Source organism: Lissotriton vulgaris, chromosome 1_1 (genome assembly GCF_964263255.1).
Source record: "Lissotriton vulgaris chromosome 1_1, aLisVul1.2, whole genome shotgun sequence".
Classification (NCBI taxonomy): Eukaryota; Metazoa; Chordata; class Amphibia; order Caudata; family Salamandridae; genus Lissotriton; species Lissotriton vulgaris.
In genome coordinates this window covers 1,570,200,807-1,570,225,337 of record NC_141685.1, presented here as the reverse complement: position 1 = coordinate 1,570,225,337, position 24,531 = coordinate 1,570,200,807, and the positions used below count along the sequence as shown (strand labels likewise).

The window sequence follows — 24,531 nt, the reverse complement described above, 5'->3', positions numbered from 1 at the left end:
GTCCTTTGGACACCCCTGGCACCCTATAAATCGCTATCTTATTTGCGATTAGCAAATTGCTAATCGCAAATAAGGAATACTCCCCATTCATTCCTATGGGCCTTTTGGCCCATAGGAATGAATGGGGAGTTATTCCTTATTTGCGATTAGCAATTTGCTAATCGCAAATAAGGAATATGAAGGAATCGCATTTTTTTTGCGATTCCTACATGAATCCCGTTTTGCGAGCCTGTAATAGCGATTCCTTATGAATCGCTATTAAATGACTCGCAAAACGGGTCTTTCATGAATCAGACTGATAGTCTTTCCTTCTGATAGCTCCGGCAGTTTCCATTCAGAGCCCGATAGGCCATTGTCATAGCCTTAAAAATGATTCTTTTCTCCACTGGGAGCCAATGGAGTTTATGTAAATGCGGAGAGACATGGTGTCGAAATGGTATAGGGCAATCCAGTCTCGCAGCCGCATTTTGAATCATCTGAAGGCAGTGGATTGCATATTTAGGGAGGCCAAGGTACAGAGCATTGGCATAGTCTAGCCTAGATGTTACTATGGCATGTACTACTGTTTTGCGTCAATCTTCCAGTAAGAAATGCAAGACTTTCCGAAGATTTAATTTGCTAAAGCAGGTCGCAGAGACCTGTTGTATTTGAGCTGAGAAGGCGAGATTCGACTCCCATTTCACTCCCAAGTTGCGAATAGATGTGGCCGGGGATGGTGGGGCACCCATTTCTGATGGTCACCATAGTGCTGAGTCTGGCATAGTACCCTGTCCAAAGAACAGGACCTCTGTCTTTTCTGCGTTTAGGTTTAATTTATTCATATTTATCCAGATAGCTATATTCCGTAGGCATCCTTTGAAATTCTTAAAAACATCCACCGTCTGCTCTTTGAATGTGAAAACCAACTGGGTGGCGTTGGCGTAGGAGATTGCTTTCACTCCCCAGTTTACGATCAGAGAAAATAAAGGAGCTAGGTAGAGGTTAAAGAATAAAGGACTCAGCGCTGAGCCCTGGGGCACCCCACACCAGAGCTGTTTTGGTTGAGATTCATATGGCGTAAGGGTGACTCTCTGAGTACGCCCCCTCAAATAGGAAGTCAGCCATGTGAGTACTTTCCCCTCAAAGCCCACTTCTTTTAGGTGCTGGACCAAGATAGTATGGTCAACATTGTCGAATGCCGCAGAAAGATCCAGGAGCACCAGCAGTGCTGGTGCTCCTGAATCCAAGACCACCTTATCGACTCTGCTACCTCAAGGAGAGCTGTCTTTGTACTGAATCCTGCTCAAAAGCCTGATTGAGTATCATGCAGGGCCCCATTCTGCTCAATAAAGCTGGTCAGTTGACGTTGAACCAATTTTTCCAACATTTTTCTTGGAGCGGGTAATAGGGAGATAGGTCTCAGATTTTTTACATCACCCGGGTCTCCATTCTGGTTTTTTTCAATGGGAGAAGTGCTGCATGCTTCCATTTATCTGGGAAGATGCCTGTTTCCATAGAGCAGTTCCAAATGTGTAATAACCCATCCACCAGGGAGGAGGATAACATCTTCCATAATTTGGGAGGGCATGGATCATCTGGGGCTCCTGAATGTCATTTCTGAATTTCAATTAGGGCATCCTGCGGCAGAATTGGTGTGAACTCGCTAAATCTAGGTATCTCCACTGCGTAATAACCCATCCACCAGGGAGGAGGATAACATCTTCCATAAATTGGGAGGGCATGGATCATCTGGGACTCCTGAATGTCATTTCTGAAATTCAATTAGGGCCTCCTGCGGCAGAATTGGTGTGAACTCTCTAAATCTAGGTATCTCCACTACAAGTGGAGATTTATCCCTTTCCGCAGTGGCCTCTGCGGCCCGGAATGACTCATAGACCTTTGAGATTTTTTTGACAAAATAGGTCGCAATCTTATCGCACAGGGCTGGGGATGAGGTTACTTCTGTCTCCAGTACCCTGGGCTTAAAAAAAGATTGAACTACCTTAAAGACCTCACTACTGGACTGATTGGAATTTCGAATACATGATGCAATGTGGTTTCGTCTGGCTGTTTTTATCTCCTTATGAAAATCTTTTCAGGCTTTTTTATAATTTGCCTTCGTTATCTGGTAGTAGCTCAACCTCCATTGTCGTTCCAGCTTTTTACACCTACTTTTACTTTCCCTAAAGACATTGGAGAACCATGGGGCAGGGGGGGATAATCTACTTGATTTCACAACTCTACCCGGTGCTACCGACTCCACCGCTGTAGCAATCCAATGATGTATCGAGATTGCATCAGTGTCAGGATTAGAAGGTAGCCGGGGGGGGTTGTCTTGCAAGATGGAACTTAATGCTATTTCGGTCAAATTATTCCAATTTCTTTTTAGCGTGAGACGTGTTCCTTTTACTTGCCCCGATTTAGGTAAAATGATAGAAAAGGAAACCAGATAGTGATCTGACCATGTCAGAGGGACAGAAGTCTCCATATCAATAGTAGTAAAATTGGAGAAAACTAAGTTCAGGGTGTGCCCCGCTATATGCGTGGAGTAAGAGACTCATTGTTTGAGATTAGCCCCCGCTAATGATGCAATTAACTGCATTGCTTGCGGGCAGTTCAGGTCGTTTACATGCAGGTTAAAATCTCCCAGGGCCAGAAAGTTAGTGTACATTATTAATTTTTGGACAATAAAGTTGCAGAGAGTATGTAGGGCAGGCACTACACAATCGGGTGGTCGGTAAATAAGAATCCCCGCAAGCGCAGACATGGGGGTTGGTTGTACACAGAAATTTAGGCCTTCAATGCCCTGAGCAGAAAAAGGGGCTGAGGACATCAACTCCCATGTGTCTCTAAAAATAATACCCACCCCAGCTCCCCTTCTTCCTCCTTCTCTATTAACATGGTACATTTTGAAACCTGGTGGGATAACTAGTGTAATTGTTGTCACCGTATCCAAGTTAAGCCAAGTTTCTGTAAGGAACATGACATCCCAGGTATCCTCAATAAAAATTGACAAAACATCTTCAGCATGCTTGGGCAGTGATCTACAGTTCATGAGACACGCCTTAATTTTGGCATTGCTCACATTAGCTCGACCTGGGGAAACGTACCTGTTTTTTCCCAGGTGCCTTGGTAGGAACCGAAGTCTGATCGCAGCCGCCGCAGCTATGTGGGAGTGGAATAGTGGCCAGATCAATCTGGTGTGAGTTAATACAAACTGGACCGCGGAGACGCAATAAATCCTCCTGCGTCCAAGATTGGGACTCACCGCTCCTATTTCTGGCAGCATGGCCGGCGCCGGCCACGATCCGCCCGCGGACGGGCGCAGATGGGCTTGTCTTAGGTGCGCCTTCGGCGCACCAGTGGCACGCCCACTGCGTGGCGCGCCCGCTGCGTGGCCGGCCAGACATTCATCTGATAAACCCACTGGCAGGAAGTGAGGCAGCCACTGTGAGTGGATTCGCGTCTGTCCCTCCGTGTAACCGGCACTGTTTGCCATGACGGACCGGGGACTGCGACACCCAATGTCAAGAAAGCACCTTCAAGGAAGCCTCAGCTTCTATTTACTAGAGCAGTGTATATAATCAGTTTAAAAAACTGTTTTTCTTTTAAAAATACGGTAGATGTGCAAAAATACAAATTCTAATGTGCAGTTTTTTTTTTATACGGTAGATGTGCAAAGCAACAATTAGAATATGCAAGTCAGGCAGAACAAACAATTTAAAGATCGGGTTAGCCTCAAGGCGCACAATCACCTAATCACTGAGTTACCTTATTACACTTAATAAGTGATAACACATGGGATCATATAGGAAACGCTTTTTCCATTCAAATGACTTGCAATCTAAAATCCTCATTAATTGTAAAGTCGGATTGTAAATTATGATTCTAAAAATCCCACTTTTAGAAAGTTAGCATTTTTCTTAACTAACCCACATCAGCCTTTCTACCTGTCTCTTGGGTCACATGATTGTGAATGGCTCTACTCTGGTGTTTTGTGTAATGCTTCCAGACACAGAGACAAAAGAGGCCTATTAATGGAGGGAAAGGATCTTCCTGACAAGTTGGCTGGTGAGGAGTTGTGTCCTGCCCAGATAACACTTGAAAGGTACCCTGCTGCAGGACACACAAAAGAACCTGATAGTAGGTCAGCCCTAAATTTGTCATCCTAGACTGTTTGGAGCCACAACCAGAGGAAGGGAAAGAACTGGCCAGAATCTGTTTTAGGGATGGGCCAGGGAATTCCCCCACACAAAGGCTGTATCTAGGTATAAAAGGAACACTTTCAGAATCTCTCATCAGAATACTTCTTGACATTTAGAAGATTCAAGGGAAAAGAACTGCCCTGCTGTCTGAAGAAGGAAGACTGGACCTGCTGCCTGGAACCCAGACTCCCCAGATGTGACCAGAAGGGTCAGTTGGCTGACCTCCTGTTTGAGCTACAGGGACACAACAAGCTTCCAGAGGCCTCCCTGCAAATGCCCAACCAACAAGCAATAAGTAGACCTGCCTGAGCCCTTCTGCTGGCTAGAATCCTGTTCCCCAAAAGGTGCTCTCTCAGGTCCTGAGCCCTTAGCTGGCATCAGTGTGTACTGCTCCTGAAGACAATGTGAAGATACTGAAGTTTTGAGCACTTGTGAATGCAAAGTGACCTCTTCACAATGAGAATCTACATCCTGCGATGCCTACCAATGCAAAACTCCAGCTAAAACTGCTCTTCGCCGACAGCGACTATCTGCGTCAACTGTCAACATAAAGTTCCTGAGGCGACCAGATCTGTGTGCTACAGCAGCGACTGTCCACAATGATCGACCAACTCCTCGCACCAACAAAGACCTCCTTGGGCCCTTCTGTGGGATGAACCTGGTGCCTGGATTCAGCATGTGCTCCATCACGGTCGGGCTGGACTTGTGACTTTTCTTTGGTCCAGCATGACAAGAGAACTGCAAGTGGCATTTTGTGCTCTTGGCTCTATTGTCATCTAGACTTTAAAAATGGATATCTCTTGTTGTACTTATTATTTTTTTGTTTGTTTTGGTTTCATCTTATTTATTAGATTTTACTTCAGTTTTCTAAATTGGTTTAGGATTTTACTATGTGTTCACTTTATTACTTTTTGAGCGCTACATAAAAACTTTACACATTTCCTCTAAGTTAAGCCTGACTGCTTCTGTGCTAAGGTACCAGAGGGTTAAGTACAGGTTTAGTTAATTATTTTTCTGTTTCACCCTTAAAAAGTATTATGTTTATTATTGGAGTAGGGCTTCTGCCCCGCTCAACTAGTAAACACATTTCTTACAATGTTCATATCGATTGTCAGTTACCAACTTTCCAGGAAATGCATTAAAAAGTCCAGTAACCATTTATGTGAATATCCCAGGGGCAACATTCTCTGTGGGTTTAGGGTTTTCAGACGTTCCTGTCCAAGATAAATAATAATAATAAAGATAAATAATAATAATAACTTGTTATTTTGTACAGCACATCATATCAAACTACTGTTTTAAGTGTTTAAGATAAAAAGTCTTCCTATTTCATGGTACTAACTTTACCAACTTTGGAGGAATAGAAGCCTGCATCAGCCTTGTCAGACCCATGGCCTCAGATCGCAGCATACCTCATCAGCAAGCATTAAGTACTCTGAGCATCCTGCCTGCAGATCCTGCCAGTACAATGCAGGTAGTCGATTCCCTGAGACTACTAGACTGAATGCTCGTCCATCAACTATATTTTGGATGACTGCTTGTAACTGATGAATACAGGCATGATTTATCCTGTAAAAATGTACAAACCTAGAGGTGTGAGGATCTGCTGTCATTGCAAATGAATGGGTCTTAAATCTGCTCCTAATGGCTTTTGCAAATACTTTGCCTGTGCATTTATTTTTGTTCAAGAGGGCTGATTTTCACACCAGTGGCCATGTTAGAGATAGTGCCACATGTTGCAGATGCAACAGCTTTACATATTTCAGGATTTCATCTAGGAACATGGCGAGAAAGAGACATAAGTGCAAGTCTATTCATATCTGTAAAAGAGAGTGACTACAGCCCGGGAGGGGTGATGAAATTAACATGTTTTTGCTGTTCTGTTCGTGCAAATGTTTTATGTAAGTTCGCATTCGAAGCACCATTTTCTGTTTAGCTACCATTTTGAATCATGCCATTAGCTGTTTATTGTCTCCTCGTGAAGCAGGCTGTGGAAATTTTCATTTCTCCAAGGTTAGGCCTTGCTCTTCTATTCTATTCTTATAGCACATTATTCACTATTCGTATTAGCACATAACTTTCCCATTAAATAGAAGTCTTCTCCCACCAGTCCAGTGGCAGGTACGGACAGGGTGACCTGGGGTAGAAGATACTGTGTGCTCGGCCTCAGAATCAAAACCCATCCTCTGTACTTCTTTGAGTTAGCTGTACCTGCCTGGAGAATTCAATTATGGGCAGGTCTTCCTTGGTTCTTAAATGTACATAATGTATCGCTATGTTTGCTGAAGTCAGTCCTCACTGCAGCACCCCCAAGCGACTGTGCAGACGGGGCTCCACTCAAGTGTTTCTGAATAAGCATATACTTGGTTAGTATTCTCTACAGTCGACCAACTCTTCATTTGGTATGGAAGGTTGAGAGGTGGTCGTGAGTGACCATGGTGACCCTAAACGGGCCACTTCTTTCAGTTGATGCCCAAACAGGGACTCCTTCGGTTGAGTGACCCATCCCTTACCACGGACAGGTGGGGAGGTCGGGGCTATCATTGGGTCGGATCAGTGATCCCTGCACAAGAAAGTTACTGAACTAGCAACTACCACTTCTAACCCACCGGATGGTGCCTCGAGTCCTGAACGGCGAAACCCTGGGATCTGACTGTTTGGTCCGAAGAGTCGGCAGTGGAGAATACATTTATTTGACCTGCATATATCAGGTGAGTTTGTTTTGGCTTCTTTGTGAATATGGTACCACTTTGGTTTGCATTTGGTACGGTCTGTGGACCGATTTTGAGGGAAAAGTGTTTGCAAATACTTTGACAGGCATAAGTAGTGAATTTGTTTTCCTTTGAGAATGCCTGGTCTCAGTAAACTGTTTTGTTTGGGCTGTCATTGTTGTTCTACTGATGCTCGATTGGAAGAAAGTCAGCCAGCTCCTCCTGAAGGCACTCCGAAATTTGATATGTATGTGAAGCATGGCCTTGGCCCTTTTACATTATGGCACAAATATACGCGGGGCAATGCCGAGTTACAGTGGCCGTTAACGGGTACCTTTGATGAGCAAGCGATTGATGTCTTTCAGGAAAAAGTTTTGCAAAGAGAAGTGGGCAGTCTATGTTTGATTCTCTTCTAACGTGGCAAAAGAAAGATATACAGAGGCGAATGATAGCAGAGAAAGAGACCCAGAAGGGGAGAATGCAAACATTGACTCAGAAAGTTAGCATATGATAGAGGAAGCAAGAGATAGGAATTGAACGTGCAGATGGGATGATTCGATTGAATATTGATAAATCTTATGTACCCCAAGAAGAAAATTATACTTTTGTGGAAGAATTGCTAGATACTAGACCCGCCTCCTTATGCCCTGCAGAGAATATACCCTGCGATATTCCCACCCAGTCTCAGCCACCAACTTTTTCTGTATCTGCCGTTTCCGCTCCAGCTACGGTTGATCAGACTGCTTTGGGTACAGCACCTACTGTCTTTTCTTTGTCTTCGCCGTCTGCGGCAATGATGACTGTCAGTACCCCTGCGTCATTTATTGTTTCAGTCTCCCTTTCGCCAGCTCTTACACCTACGACACAGCCGGCAGCAACGTTGGTGCCTTTACTTTTGTTGCTACTCCCACTTTGTTCTTTCATACCCTGACATTACTGAGTAGTGGGACACCATTACGGAGCCCTGAGGATGGAGACTGGACGAAATTTAAGGAACGCATGGGGTGACGTCAGTACGATCTGATGTGGGAGAAGAAGAGAAAAAGGTAGTAGCTAATTAGGCTTCCCAGTGGGCTCGAAATTCCATTTACAGTGCGGAGGATGTGTGGAATGTGATGAAGGATTATGAGCCTTTTGTACAGCAGCATGCCCTTAAGCATATGTCTGCTACTCTGATTGGTCTGTGAGAGTAGTGTTTCAACAAGGCAGCACCACGGATTTTATATAACATTATGGATCGTGTATATGCTAGTAATATGGAGCCTGGCCAAGTTTTTAGTAGTGTTGCGACATTGATTGCTTATCGGGGTAGGCTGATTGAGAAGAGCCCCACCACAGTATCCCAGTTTCCGATGCAGGGGGTTCAGGCTATATATCACCCAGAGATACCAGAGTTAAGGGACCAGCACAATGCTGTTATCAGACAAGGTGAAGCAGCCCGTTTCCAAGAACAGTGGGCTTATACTCCATGGAAAAGGAGTGAGGTTTTGTCCCTTTCAGCTCAGTTACCTGACCCTAGGAAAAATCCTACTGCATATTATAAAGAATTGACTGAGGCAGCCTCTTCAACAGTAATGACGCTTGCGGATATTGAAATGTTTTTTGGTTTGCTGGTTCCAGATAATATTTGTAGACAAATGCACACACAGGATCATGTTGCGGAATTGGGTGGTACATGGGATCAAATAAAAGCATGAGATAAGGACAGGAAGCCAGGTGAGAAGCCTAGGGCAGAGATACTTGCTTTGCCAGTTTGCATTATAACGTATATGCATTATCTTATTCCACGAGAAAGGTTGATTGGGACAAGTTATCAGCTTGTCGTCAGAAGAAAAATTAGAGTGTGTCTGATTTTTTCACTGGCTTGAAAATGTGTTTCAGCATTATAGTGGGCAGGATTTGTCTATTGAGGGAGGTGTCTGGTTGTTTGTTAATAGATTTTTATTTCAAATTTGCTTCCTGAGATTGCGACTCAATTGCAGACTTCGGAGAGCACCTGGTCCACCTTTTCTCCTTCTGTTATTTTGAAAATGGCCCAGTACTATGAGCAAAGGGAAAATGAGGATATGGAGAGCACGGTGAGCACTGAGATGAAACACAAGGATTTGAAGTCAAAGGTGTTGTTGCAGCAGGCTTCTAGAGGGAATGGTAGAGGACGTGGTGGTTTGGCCCGACAGCTTCCTCGTACTAGCAGGAATACTATGCCGGTAGGGCCAAATCAGTGTGTGTATTGTAAGGAGGAGGGACACTGGCAGAGAAGGTGGCGGCCCCATGAGAATGGGGTTCTTGTGGATGGGGTCGTGGAGCTGGAGGAGCGGCCAGGGTTCAGAATGCTGCAGCCTCACAGGGTTGTTCTGATAATAACTACTTTGATGACCATCGGCGGACAGTATTATCATGATGATTATGACACAGATGAGGTGATAGGAATGTCTTACAGCTAGGACAGACAGGGTTAGAGTGAGGGTCCAGTTTCGATACCTGTAGATCAGAGTTGTCCTTATGTTACTGCAAACTTGCATGGTTCGGCTAAGGAAGATTTGGTGGATACAGGTGCAACGAACAGTTCTATTTCTCGCTCTATGGTCCCTTGGGCGGCTCTGTCTGGCCATAATAATGTTTCGGTAGGTTTTTCTGGTGTACCGGTTGTAAGCCCCATTTCAAAACCTCTTGAATTGGCCATAGGTCCTTTCACTATGGATTCGCCATTTTGTTGACATCTAATTGTGGTGAGAATGTGATGGGTCTGGATTTATTGAAAAAGTCCTGCCTTGGATGCCTGAATGTCAGCAGTCTTTTGAGCAATTAAAAGTACACTTTGTTTGGCGCCAGCAAGCCTTTTGTATTATATGTCCAAGAGACGGTTGGTTGTGCGCTTTCTGTTCTAACACAATAATTTGGAGATAAGCAAAGCCTGTGTGCGTATTTCTCCGCTGTTCTTGACCCTGTCACAAGAGCCCTCCCTAGCTGTCTAAAAGCGGTCGCGTCTGTGGCCGTCTCGATAATTGGCTGGACTCGTGCTTGATACTGATCTCACAGTCATGGTGCCCCATGCTGTAGATACACTTTTGCATAAGACCAAGACACAGCACCTCACCAGTGCACGTCTGATGGGTTATGAATTGACACTCTTTGCCAAGCATATTACAATCAAATGATGTGCCACTCTGAACCGAGCCATGTTACTACCCCTGCCTTCTGACAATAACAAAAATGAGAAACATGATTATATCTTCCAGAGAGACGAAACGACGGGTAGACTTGACTAATTTTCCCTTATCTAACCCACAAGGGAAACTATATGTTGATGGCTCTTGTTTCATAATTGCCAGATGGCACTACAAATGAAGCTTATGACATCACCACATTGAGTAAAGTCGTAGAGCCATCACAAGTCCCTTATCAGCCCATGCAGCTGAGTTAGCCACCCTTATTTGAGCTTGTGAATTGAGTGAGGGATTGGTTGTCAGTAGTTATACTGACAACCAGTATGGCTTCCGGGTCACGCATAATTTTGGGCGACTCTGGGCTGAGAGAGGGATTCAACATGGTCACCTTATACTGAGACTTCTGTCTGCTTTGACACTCCCTAAGAAGTTGGCAATAGTAAAGTGTAGTGCCCATAGAAAGATCACTGATGATGTAGGCTGAGGGAATGCGTTTGCTGATCACACAGCTAAGGAAAGGGCACAGACTAAAATGAAGAGATTGTTTGTGGCAGGCCCCGCCAGGTGGATGCCAGAAAGTACTAAGTTTGAGGATACGCTTGAGACTGTGAAGGAAATATCAAATGCCAAGGAAGACAGTCACCCACGCACTCATCTCCAGCAGACTGGACCATAGAAACGCACTATATGCCGGCATCAACAAGTCCCTACTCCGCAAACTCCAGACAATACAAAACACCGCCGCTAGACTCGTCCTCGGCATCCCCCAGCAAGAACACATCAGCCAACACCTACAAAGACTCCGCTGGATCCCCGAGGAGAAAAGAGTCACCTTCAAGATCCTCAATCACGCTTACAAATGCCTACATAACAACAGACCCAAATACCTCAACGACAGAATCAACTTCACATACTCAAAAGAAATCTCTGATCATCCAGCCTTCACACTGGCCGGAACCCCGCACATCCACAAACCAGAGCAGGCGGAAGATCCTTCTTTCACATTGCAGCCAAGACCTCGAACGAGGTACCGGCAGATATCAGACGCGCCCCCACCCTCACCACCTTCAGGAAGACCCTCAAGACCTGGTTCTTTGGCTAGACAGATCTCCGGACCCCACCACCCACCCCCTCAGCACCTTGAGAGCCTCACAGGTGAGTAGCACGCTTACAATTCCCCTGATTGATTGAATGATTGAAATACAGAGTGAGGCCACAGTGGAGGAATTAGCAGTGTGGCAAGAAAGTACAGCACAATTGAACGATGAGGGATGTTGGATAGACAAGTCAGGAAAGCAGAGATGGATGTTGCCAGATACATATGTTCTTCCTGTAGTCATAATGGCCCATGGGCCAGCCCATATTTGTGCTAAGGGTATTTGCAAGTTGTTAGACCCTGTATGGCAGAATGATAACATATCGAGAACTGATGCACATTTAGTGAAGTACTGTATGTGTGCATGATGCACAATCCTGGAAAAGGTACCCCTACACCGCCTGGTAATTTTGCACTACCTACTTTCCCTTTCGAGGTCCTTCAGTTAGATTATATCAAATTGGACAGGGTCAATAATTTGAAGTATGTGTTGGTGGTTGTTTGTGCATTCAGTAAATGGGTTGAGGCTTACCCCTCTAAAGACAATACAGCCAATACGGCTGCAAAGGTACTCCTGAAGGAGTTCTTTCCTCGTTTCGGCTTGGCCTGTTTGACCTGGAGTGACAATGGAAGTCACCTTAATGCCAAGGTAATTCAGTTAATTAGTGACGGTTTGCACATAAAACAGAAGTTTCACGCTGCAAACCACCCGCAGTCAGCAGGTTTGGTTGAGAACGGTACTCTCAAACTGAAATTGGCAAAGATTCAGCAGACAACTGGGTTGCAGTGGCCAGATGCTTTACCATTAGCTCTTTTGCCAACAAGAGCAACAGCACATTCTAGGACAAGATTGTCACCATACAAGGTTGTGTTTGGGCGCCCCGCAAATGTTAGGGTGTCCCACTTCCTTGTAGATTTTTTGACATTGAACATCCATTGTTGACAGACTACCTTTGCCAGTTAACTGAAAATGTACGTTCTATTTACCAACAGGTCCACAAGTCCTTTCCACCCATACCAGAGGGACCCGGACATGATATTCGGCCGGGGACTATATCTTAGTCAAGAACTTCTAGCGGAAGAAGAGCCAGGAGCCCCGTTGAAAGGCACCTGAGCAGGTTCCTCTTGCCACTCAAACAGCCTTGAAGGTCGCCGGCCAAAAGAACTGGATCCATGCCAGCTAATGCCACAGGATACCCTTTCCCATGCCCCTATGATCAGTGGGTGAGGGACGGTATTGGGGACACTGAGTGTGAGAAGGTACCTCAGTTCATTCTCTTCAGCGACGCAAATTTACGTGGACCTGAACAGATGCTGAGAACAATGACTTGTTGAATACAGCAGTCCACCCAGAGATAAGAGCTATAAAGGAGCTGCTGTTTCTTGATCAAATGGTGCCTGGGGCTGCCAGCTCCAATTTGCGATCCAGCTTGGGAATAGTGCGCAAAAGGAGAAGTCAGATTAAACAGCGATGGGCTGTGCAAGTTAGGGTGTACTTTGCTGTAGTACCAACGGAGTCAGTTTAGGGTGAAGTGAGATTTGTGCTCTGTTCATGGATAGGATAAGTTGCGCAGGTTCTCCTGGAGGGGGGTACATTATCCTGATCATCGTGTGATTCACCTTAAGCTTAGACTGAGCAAGCTCCACCGCCAGTGCTCAAGAGCGCAAACGTTTGATGAACAATAGGAGCCTTACCAGAGAGGCTCAGATGGACACTGGGAACATTTGCCTTTATTATCATTTTTGTTGCATTCCTTTTCTTGCCTAATCATGCTTCCTTATGGTCGGCCTATGGCTGAGGAGGAACAGCCATTTGCACCACCGCGCTTATTGAAGGGATGGTCGAAAAAGAGTAAAATAATTTGCATATTGATGGTTGTGAATGTATTAACAACAATACTTGGAATATCTTGTTTTTTTAGAGGAGAGATTTCCTGTGCACTCCGTAATGGGTAATACTACCGTTGCCCCTGAACACATTTTTGTTACTTTGGCCCCTCACAAAGAAGAGCACAGAAAGTCTTACACAGACAATATATTTATATAAATGTTGCATCAAGCCCATGATGTGTCCAATACAACTAATTGTTGGGTGTGTGGATTGCTAGCCTCAGTTACTCATAAGAGCGACTATTTGTTGTCCATGCCATTGTCATATATTGGTAGCTGTGAAGGTTGGTTTGGATTATTCATTATGCTGCACTACCATTTCCAACACTCTACTCTAGTTATGACACCTGCTGATTCTTGCACTGTGGTAGAGTACATACGTTTTCATCACAGATTTACTCCCATAGGACCAGTAGGACAAGGTGGCTTCAGTACATTGTCCCCAAAGTGAAGAACGAAACATGGCTTCAAACGGAAATGGCTGATTTCCAAAGGTTCAACACCTCTGAGTATTTTCAATCTTTCCAAGCTCGCAATATTACCAAGGACAAACCGATGCCATTGTCTGTGGTAAACACAACAGCTAGTTTCTGTGTACAGGTGACTGTGGAGGCAAAGGTGGGGCAGAGTAAGTACAATTTCACCTATCGACTGAGAACGATCAACAGTCCACCCTTGGTCCAACCCCATAATGTCTATTTGGTCTGTGGATCCCAAGCTCATGCCTGGCTTCCGATGGGTTGGGAAGGCAGATGTTATCTCTGCCTTCCCAATTCCCCCTGTGTATGTTGCTCCATCAAATTATCATAAAGATCATCAGCTGCGGTGTAGAAGTACATACATGCCCAGAGTCAGAAGGTTGTTGACACAAAGGATATCGATCAGACATATACCACTGCACAACAGTTTAGGGATGCCATAAAGGATCTCCTACCTTTTTGAGGCCCCATGGCTATTAGACTTCAACTTCATCTGCTAACAAGAGTTGTGGAGGGGCGTATTACTACATCTGCTGGAATACTGACAAACATCACTGCTGAGCTTCAGGCTATGAGATTAGTCACTTTGCAGAACCGGATGGTGTTAACACGTCATACTTGCAGATAGGGGTGGGACTTGTCATGTCATTAGCAGCAGTTGCTGTCTTTACATACCTGATCACGCTCCCAATGTGTATGCAGCTGTACAAAAATTGCAAAATTGCATAGACTTTCGTCTGACATACCCCAAGTGACAGATACTGAGACACTATCAGGATGATTCTAGAACATACTCACATCCTGGGGTTGAACGATCCTCATTTTCCTAGCTGCGGTTAATGGTATCTTCTTCCCGTGTTGCCTCTGCATACAATGTCTCAAAACTTGTTCCTCACATAGTGTCACTATCCTTACTCACAAGCCAAAAATGCCAGTTCATGATACTAATGCAGCAGTTATCTTACACAAACAGGTCGATGAAATGATGCAAATTGACGAGGGCATCTTTGGTTCTACATCATCCTTTGCAGCTTCTATTCTTGATACTGAGTATATAGATTGTCCCTTTGCCCGCAAGCATGTTACGTCCTCTCTGCCCACTGCATAAATTAGTTATCAAATGCTAAAGGGAGGGTCTGATGAAATGAACATGTTTTTGCTATTCTGTTTGTTCAATTGTTTTATGTAAGTTAGCATTCACAGCACCATTTTCTGTTTAGCCGCCATTTTTAATTATGCCATTAGCTGTTTATTGTCTCCTCGCGAAGCAGGCTGTGGAAATTTCATTTCTCTGAGGTTAGGCCTTGCTCTGCTACTGAATACACTGTTCTTATTAGCACATACCTTTCCCAATAGATAGAGGTCTTCTCCCACCAGCCTAGTGGCATGCACAGACAGAGTGATCTTGGGTAGAAGATACGATGTGCCCGGCCTCAGAATCAAAACCCATCTTACTGTACTTCATTGTGTTAACTGCACCTGCCTGGAAAATTCCATTATGGGTGGATCTTCCTTGGTTCTGAAGTGCACATAAAGTATCGCTATGTTTGCTGAAGTCAGTCCTCTCTGCAGCGCCCCTAAGCGACTGGGCAGACTGAGCTCCACTTAAGTGTATCTAAATAAGCATATACGTGGTTTTATTCTCTAATGTCTGACCAACTCTTCATTTGGTATGGAAGGCTGAGAGGTGGTAGTGAGTGACCCTGGTGACCCTAAACGGGCAACTTCCTTCAGGGGTTGGTGGCCGTGTATTACCTGCCCGGGGCAGCTGTCTCACGCACAGAGGTCAGAACAGATAGTTCCATGTCACCCCCTTTTCTGAATCATTAGAGGGAGCACAGCACTTCCTGGTCACTATAAAAAGGCTAAACACTAGCAAGATGTGCCATGCTACTTTCCACTTGTTGTATGCCTCCCACTCTTGCTTATTTGCTAACTGTATTGCATTTCTTCCACTTTCATTGGTGTATTCCCTTCTCTGGTTAGTGTTTCCATTTTCCCTGGTTGACTTATCTCCTTTTTTGCTAGATTTCTGTGCTTCATGGTCCTCCGAGATCATTTTGTCCATGATTGCTACTGCGTTGCCTCTTACAATTTCCCTGTGCCTTAGAGACTCACCATTGTTATTTCCCCTGAAGTATCCAGTGAGTTTCATTGCCTTGCTTGGAAGTACATGTTTTCATGTGTGATTCCTGCATACACATTGTCATTGTGTCACTTATTCTTTTTGGTCATCCAGCCCAACTCTGGGATCACATCCATTCCAGGGAAACAGACAGACTCTCCAGTGATGGCCACTGTCTGGTGTGTGTGTTTCTCTCATGCCTTCCCGTACCCTTATAATTCTCTTTCCTGGTTCTGTGCTGATCTGGAAAGTTGGGTTACTTTTCCCCCTCTTGGTAAGTCCTACGTGGATTATCATCTGAGTCCAGAGTCACAGGAACAGGTGCATTCTTTACAACATACCATTGGGGCACTTTAGTGCTGTAGGAGGAGCACAAGGTGCTTGAGTGTCCCCTTGTGCAATATGAATGGGGCCAGCATAACGTTTTTTGCCCCACAGGAGGTCTCTCTGGGCCCCCCACAGGACCGTGGGGGGGTGCAGAGTGACCCTCCCCTGTACTAATATATTATTATTATTTTTTAACATCAGATCAAGGGGACTAAATCCAAGGGTCCTGTAATGGCTCCCAGCAACATTGTTCTCATGTTGCCTGCAGCCAATCAGAGTCTTGCTCCCACAGGAGTGACTTGGCCAAGCAAAAACATTCTGGGCCCCACCCTGGGCTCTTTTTTTCTAAAACTGGGCTTCAGGGACTCTTGTAGAAGTCCCTCAAAACCACCTGTCCAGATACAATTATTTTTTAATCTTAAATTCTCAAAAATTACGGAACAGATTTACACCAAATGAGAACAAGCACTGGCTGTTGACCAAGATCTAGCTTCCTGGCACATCTGATCGAATTCCGTTCAGCAGTTTTGACGGTAGAGCTTCTTAAAAGAAGTCTATGTAAAATGCATGGGGCTTTTGTGTTTAGGGTCCCCCTTTTTTCTTGGCCCCCGCTTGGTAGATCCCCATGCTTCATTGCAGCGTTGTGATTAGTTCAGGAGAGCCTATGTGCCCAGGTGCTTCCTGCTACTAGCGAGACTGCAGGAAGACAGAAGATGACGAGAACTGAGGAGAGGCAGCATCCGGCCGTTAAAGGTAAGGGGCCTCATTTATGAGGCCTTGCGTCAGTTTTGCGCTTCCGATGCGTCACTTTTTGTGACGCATCGGTGGCGTAAAACATGCCTCCTGTTGCGCACTATTTTACAAAGTGACGCATCTAAGCAGATGCGTCACTTTGTAAACCCCTGCGTTACATTATACCTGCGTCAGGTATAATGTATGCAGAGGGGGTGTTCCCCCACAAAAAGCCTTGCAATAGTGACGCAGTGAAATCTATGAGATTTCACTGCGTCACTTTTAGGACGCTGTTGCGTCAAAATCTTGCGCCTGCCTCACAGCAGGCGTAAGACTGGCGCAGGCCCTTTTACATGGGGCTTGCCCATGTGAAAGGATGCATTGCTGGAGTTGCGTCACTTTTGTGACACACACTAGCAATGCGTCAGTTTTGCGCTTACGGATACGTCAGAAATACTGACGTATCTGTAACTCCTTGCGCCATGATGCGTCATATTGTAAATATGACGCATCATTGGGGTCGCAAGGAGGGCACAATGAAAAGTGACGCATCGCTGTTTTCTCGCAGCAATGCGTCAATTTTCATAAATGAGGCCCCAGATCTTTTTTCTCTTTTTTTCAATTGCCCCCAGCCCCTGCCTCACCACTCCTTCTGGTAGCAACCGCTACTGGACAGTACATCAGGTTTGGAGCAGAGCGTAAGATATGCACTGTCCTAAAATCCACTGCCTTACAGTAAGATGATTTCTAGCTATTGATTGGAACTAGATGTCATCTAATACCTCCAATATTTTAGTTCACGATTTATGATGACATAAGTCTTGAAAATAGATACCCCAGGCAAAATATAGTCAAGGTCTGAAATATTGCTCTATGAGTACGATAACTGGAGAACAACATTACTTAAATGAACTCTAATTGACCACAATGCTGATACTACAAGATGGTTCTGCAATAATATTTCTACATATACCTAGTACAAAGAAAAGAATGGGTTAGTTGACAATAGCCAAGACAGAATTGAATCAGCCCCAAACTATTTGCATTTTATACCTGTACACAAATAAAAAGGAAAGCCTGATACTTACAACTTATAACTCATGGCAACATCCACAAAATACTTCCGTCTTTGCCGATACACATTGTCTTTAAATCCCTGAGGCGAGAAACAAGCGTTTATTTTATTATTGCTCAGATAAAGTAAAACGTAATTACACTTTAATTAAAAAACATTAGTAACAGCAGACAACAAATCCATTTATTCTACTATTACATGTGCAGACAAACAACGGTAAAATTAAGCTCTTTTGTTACATGCAACAGAAAAGTGTGCATGGATTGCTCATTAATTGGGTAGCAAGAAGCCAAAGGTTTTGCAATCAATCACCCCCAAATTGCGCAGCCTCTTGTTCCCTGGAGTATATATGTGCCTTTGAGGAGGTTAGCTAAACACTGATTTAAAGTTCCCATGGATTGAAGTACTTTTGTTCTGGGCTACAAACATTCTCACTTTCAGCTTGATTCCCCTCCACAGGACTACAAATGCCCGACACCAAATATGCCGGACTGTTATTTTCTAATGTTTGTAAATTAAGTATTGCCAACCTTTTACTATTTAGTATGCAATTCGTGCTGACAAGTGTGTATCTCTCATTCAGAGTAACCTGCTTCATCGATTATTCAAGCCTTCATGTAAGTAGTGGTGCTGGAACCGTTTTCAAAGCAGGGGTGCTGCCATTAGTATTACACCACCAAGGTCATAGGAAATATGAAAAATCCAAGTGTCACACAAAGAACAAGTGGAGCAAATGAGCCACGCCCGTTCTGCAGAAGAGTAGTAAAGGTGTGGTATGTGCCTGTGTTAATGTTGGAGCACACTGTTGCAAATATAATGGTATGGTAGTGTACTGTCATTTACTGACAGCACATTTTCAATTGAACTGGTCACTAAAATTTCACAGATATGCAGCTTTTACTGTTTAAACTATATAGAGCACAAACGACAATGTGAGAAAATATATTTTCAGCGTCTAATTGCCATTTGTGCATCACTAAGGAATACGTATTAATTTGTTTTGATCTGATTAAAAATCATTACGTCCATCACATGTCAGAACTGCAAAAACAGTAGTTCTTTTGTTCTTTCTTAACTGCTGTTTTCAAATATGTGTACAATCCATTTACATGTATTCAAATTGTATTGTGTTAGAAAAAATTGACATCCTACTGCCTTTCCTTAAGCACTCCTTGCACTCCAGTAATGCTGCCACATAGGTCACTTTAAAAAATCCTTATACTTTGCAATCAGAAAACGAAAAGTATCACCATTCTCCATGTTAAAGGAATAAGCAGCAATTTCTTAGAATACATAGCCTGACAATTGACCTCTGGTTTTGGAAGTACAGCAAATGTAACAAGATAGAACACAATTTCAAGGCATCTCTATTGCACACTTCCGAACTCTAGTCCCATTATTTGTTCGGATAGAATTTAATGGGAAGTTTAATGCTGTGGCAATCATTGAACAACATTTCCTAGTATTGTTTCATGTTTCTCCAGATATGAACAATGACATCCTTGAACTCAGGAAATTGCCGTCTCTCTCCATGCCCAAAAGGTCTGCAAAACTAAATGTACAGGTTTTAATCAGATGGTGCGTCCAAGTTTTCGCCAGACTTAGGGCCTAATAATGAGTTTGGTGGTCCATCGGACTGCCAAACTTGCTGTGTAGGTGTGGTGGCGGTCGGGGACTGCAGAACAGTGTGCTGACCACCGTATTACAACTACTGTGGTTGGGCCGCTGCAACCACCAGAGATCCATGATTCCTGGCAGTGGCTCGGCAGTCAGAGGCTCAAATATGCTTGGTGGTGCTGCTGCTGCACCGCCAAACATATTTGAAGTTTGCTCACCACCACGGTTTTCACGGCGTCGAGGCTGCCATAAAAACTGTAGCAGTAAGGAAACAAAGGGTGTGCTCCCTGTATGCATGCACCCCCTTTCCTGCATGGCATGGACCGCACAGTCCCTGCCATGCAGGAACGGGCTTTGGCACTCCTATTTCGGTGCCTTTTTAATATGCATCGCTGTGGGAATGCCATAGGACTGCCTGCCAGACCACAAGGTAACTCGTAATCTAGCTGCCGACTGGCAGTGAGGTTTGGTGATTTGGCAGTGGGGTGGTGGCGTGGCGGCCGGCTCCCAGACTGCCAAACTCATAATCAGGCCCTAAATCTGTTAACTGTTATAGAAAGCCCTGCATGCCACCCCTTTTCTATGGTGGGGTAAATAACAGCAGGTCTCAATCAAACATAACAAAAACTCTCTCTTCTGCTTATGTATATGCTAGGATGCTCTTAAGTCGGGCAGCGCTTTCTCATGATAAATGCATTCCACCATACTCTGTATTATGAATTACTGCATTAGTGAGCCCCTTGTTTGAAGAAGAGAAATTTCCAAGAATTGCAACCACACATAGCAAAACTATATTATTATGGAGGGAGAGCAAATGAGCTCTAAGATGGCTGCTTCTCAGCGTTGTTTTCACTAGTTTTTTGAGAAGTAGAGAGGTTAACACGCCACTGGCACCAGGCTTATTCTCCACAACTCCATACTGCTGTCACCACGAAAGTAAAAGGAAATCTCTCTCTCATCCAACCATCCATTGCTCGATAACTGCCCTACACGGAGGCAGGTATGTCTGTGCAAGTGAAAGTGGGAATGAGACCGGCATGAACTTCTCAAAAATAAGCCAAATTGTTGTGAATCATCCTGACATTGCAAGGGAGTGAGATGCACTCCCTGAGGCTAAAACTGATTCACCAAAGAAGGGACTAGTTTGTCCTGCAAGAACTTACTAGAAAGATTATAAGAGAATGTAAGAGATAGCAAGATAAAGTGCCTTGTAGCCATTTATCAAAGGAGATACAGCAAAATATATATTAACTGGAGAGAGAGTTGCCAATGCAGTGCTCGGAAAGGTCAAATGCACTGGTTAATTGATACATTTTGACCTGAGGCAGATCTGGTTGACATAAGCAGCTTAAAAAACCATCTGGTTGGCTAAACCTCTGCACAGAAATGCACATTATTTACCCATGGTAGTGGGAACGGCAATTAACTTTCATCTAGGACAAAAGAAATAATACCAGGTAAGATCATGATAAAGAGTTTGGTGAAGTCTGTGAAACTGAATGAAATAAGAGCAGAGGAATTGAGAGACTAGGTGAAAGTAGATACATTGGGGCCTTGTGGCAAAAACATTTATGAGTGCAGGAAGTAATACTACAAGAGTACTCTTTTATGTACTCTTACACGATTTGAGAATCTGCCCTGAAACATCCAATGCCCTATTAGGGCAAAAGAGGACAAAATCCTTTCTGTTTGCACTATCGGTATATAAATATGGCAAATTTTCCCATATAATCCCATTTAGATATTTTGGGACTGATTCACAAACGAATATAAGAATATATAAAAGTAGTATATAAAAGAGTACTAAAGAGTACATATTCTCGCATGCCTTTGTGAACCTGTCCCATCATTATTTTAAAAGGAATTAAATGAGCCATCCCTTCTTAGCAGTCAGCTATGATGCGAGAAGACAGAATGTCCTCTTCATATTGAACAATGATGGATTAGCATTTAGGCACTCTGCCTTTGAAAGTAAAAGACAATAAAGAGTCTAGATCAAAAGAGACAATGAAACATTAATCTGGTTGATATGTGATCATCCATAGTCCTGGGGAAGGTCACTGGGGTTCACTAAGACTAATGGGCGAGTGGGTCTCCAAAATATAACTGAGTTCAAGAGGGTTCAATTCAATTCAATTCAATTCAGTTAATTTATATAGCGCGCTACATACCCGGAGGGTCTCAAGGCGCTTGGAGAAGGGTGGGGGATTACTTGTCGAATATCCAGGTTTTAAGTTGCTTTCTGAATGCTAGGTGGTTCTGAGTGAGGCGAAGGTGAATGGGAAGTGAGTTCCAGGTTTTAGCTGCCAGGAAGGAGAAGGATCTACCTCCCATGGTGGTTTTGTTGATACGAGGTACAGCAGCAAGGGCTTGGTTGGAGGAACGTAACTGGCGGGAGGGGGTGTAGAAGGAGAGTCGTGTGTTGAGGCATTCGGGTCCAAGTTCGTAAAGTGCTTTGTGTGCGTGGGTTAGGAGACGGAAAGTTATCCTCTTATTGACGGGGAGCCAGTGGAGGTTTTTCAGGTGACCAGAGATGTGGTCGTTACGCGGGATGTCTAGTATGAGTCTGGCTGATGCGTTCTGGATGCGTTGGAGTTTTTTCTGAAGTCTTGCGGTGGTACCGGCGTATAGGGTGTTTCCATAGTCCAGGCGGCTTGTAACCAGAGCGTGGGTGACCGTTTTTCTAGTTTCGGTAGGGATCCAGCTAAATGTTTTTTTGAGCATGGGAAGAATGTTGAAGCAAGATGATGAAACTGCGTTGACTTGTCTGGTCATCGAGAGTGAGGAATCCAGGATGACGCCTAGGTTCCGTGCGTGATCCGTCGGGATGGGTGCTTTTCCAAGGGCCTCTGGCCACCAAGAGTCGTCCCAGGCGGAGGGGGAGGTACCTAAGATAAGGACTTCTGTTTTGTCTGAATTCAGTTTCAGACGGCTGTGCTTCATCCACTCGGCTACTTCTTTCATTCCTTCATGTAGGTTGGTGTTGGCGGTGTTAGGGTCTTTGGTGAGTGAGAGGATAAGTTGAGTGTCATCAGCGTAGGAGATGATGTTGAGGTTGTGTTGGCGTGCGATGGCCGCGAGGGGGCTCATGTATACGTTGAAGAGGGTGGGACTGAGTGAGGATCCTTGAGGAACGCCACAAATGACTTCAGTGGCCTCTGACTTGAATGGTGGGAGGTGGACTCTCTGGGTTCTTCCAGTAAGGAATGAGGTGATCCATTCCAGTGCTTTTCCCTGGATTCCGATGTTTCTGAGGCGTTGTATCAGGGTGCTATGACAGACTGTGTCGAAGGCTGCGGAGAGGTCGAGGAGGATGAGGGCGACTGTGTCTCCATTGTCCAGTAGAGTTCGAATGTCGTCTGTTGCTGCGATGAGTGCAGTCTCAGTGCTGTGTTTGGCTCGGAAGCCGGACTGAGAGGAGTCGAGGGATTTGTTGGTTTCGAGGAAGGCGGCGAGCTGGTTGTTGACAGCTTTCTCGATGACTTTGGCCGGGAATGGAAGGAGCGAGATGGGACAGTAGTTTTTGAGTTCGGTGGGGTCAGCTGTGGGTTTTTTCAGAAGGGCGCTGAGTTCGGCGTGTTTCCAGCTTTCCGGGAAGGTGGCGGAGTTGAGGGAGCAGTTGATGACGTCTCGGAGGTGTGGTGCTATGATGGAATCTGCTTTGTTGAAGATGTGGTGAGGGCATGGATCAGTGGGGGATCCTGAGTGGATGGAGTTCATCAGGCGGATGGTGTCCTCAATGGAGACTGGGTTCCATTCGTTAAGGATGTTCAAGGGGGGTGAGAGTACGTCAGAAGGTTGGGTGGGTTGGTCTCCGGGTTGATTGTCGAAGCTGTTGTGGATGTCTGCGATTTTGTCATGAAAGAACGAGGCTAGGGAGTCGCAGAGGGTTTGAGAGGGAGTGATGTCGTTGGAGTTGGCAGTGGGGTTGGTAAACTCTTTGACGATGTTGAATAATTCCTTGCTGTTGTGGGCGTTGTTGTCTAGTCGGTCTTTGAATGCGGCTTTCTTGGCAGTTCGGATCAGTTGGTGATGTATGCGGGTGGCGTTTTTGAAGGCGTCCCTAGTGCTGGTGTTTGGGTCTTTTTTCCAGGCCTTCTCAAAGGAGCGACAGAGTTTCTTGGATTTCTTGAGATCATCGTTGAACCAGGGGGCCTTTTTGTTGCCTAGTTTGATTTGACGTTTTTTCAGGGGTGCTAGGTTGTCGGCGCTGTTGGTTAGCCATAGAGTGAGGTTAATGGCTGCTTGGTTGGGGTTCGAAGAGTGGGCAGGGGGGTTTTGAAGAAGCGATGAGGAGATCTGTTTGATGGTGATTTTGTTCCAGTTTCTTCGCAGAGTAGGTTGGGGATGGTTGTGGGTTGCGGTCTTATTGTAGATAAAGTGAACGCAGCTGTGGTCCGTCCAATGGAGAGCTGTGGTGTGACTGAAGGAGATATGTTTGCTGGAGGTGAAGATAGGGTCGAGTGTGTGACCTGCGTAGTGAGTGGGGGTATTAACAAGTTGTTTGAGTCCGAGGTTGGCGAGATTGTCCAGAAGGGCGGTGGTGTTGCTGTCGTTGCTTTTTTCCAGGTGAAAATTGAGGTCTCCCAATAGAATGTAGTCCTCGGAGGGGAGGGCGTGTGGGGTGATGAAGTCAGTGATGTCTTCACTGAATTGTGCACGGGGTCCTGGTGGCCTGTAGAGGAGGGTGCCTCTGAGTGTGGTCTTGGGGTCGGTGTGGATCTGGAAGTGAAGGTGTTCGGCGCTAGCGAGGTTGGCGTCAGAGCTGGTTGAGATGCGGATGGAATTCTTGTGGACGATAGCGATGCCTCCTCCTGTTTGTTTGTTGCGGTCTTTTCGGATGATCTTGTAACCTTCCGGGATGGCTATGGTGATGTCTGGAGCTGATGAGGCGTTCATCCATGTTTCTGTTAGGAAGGCGACGTCCAGAGAGATGGTGTCTAGTAGATTCCAGAGTTCGATGGTGTGTCGGTGGACTGAGCGGGTGTTGATCAGGATGCATTTTAGGTGGTTGGTGTCCGGTCTCTGTTTGGTGTTGGTGGATGAGAAGTTGGTCTTGTTGCCGTCAAATTTGCAGGAGTTGCATGTGAAGGGTCCATGGGTGAGTCCGGGGGCGGCTTGGGCGCAG

The 24,531-nt window shown here is 45.0% G+C and overlaps 1 protein-coding gene across 1 annotated transcript in view; it reads right to left on the bottom strand.

The window, feature by feature from the left end:
- TPH2 (tryptophan hydroxylase 2) overlaps positions 1 to 24,531 on the bottom strand; it is a 378,574-nt gene that overhangs the window by 258,469 nt on the left and 95,574 nt on the right. The window contains exon 4 of the mRNA XM_086937035.1: positions 17,800 to 17,867. Within this exon, the coding sequence (XP_086793161.1) occupies positions 17,800 to 17,867 (68 nt within the window). The remainder of the gene's footprint in view (positions 1 to 17,799; positions 17,868 to 24,531) is intronic.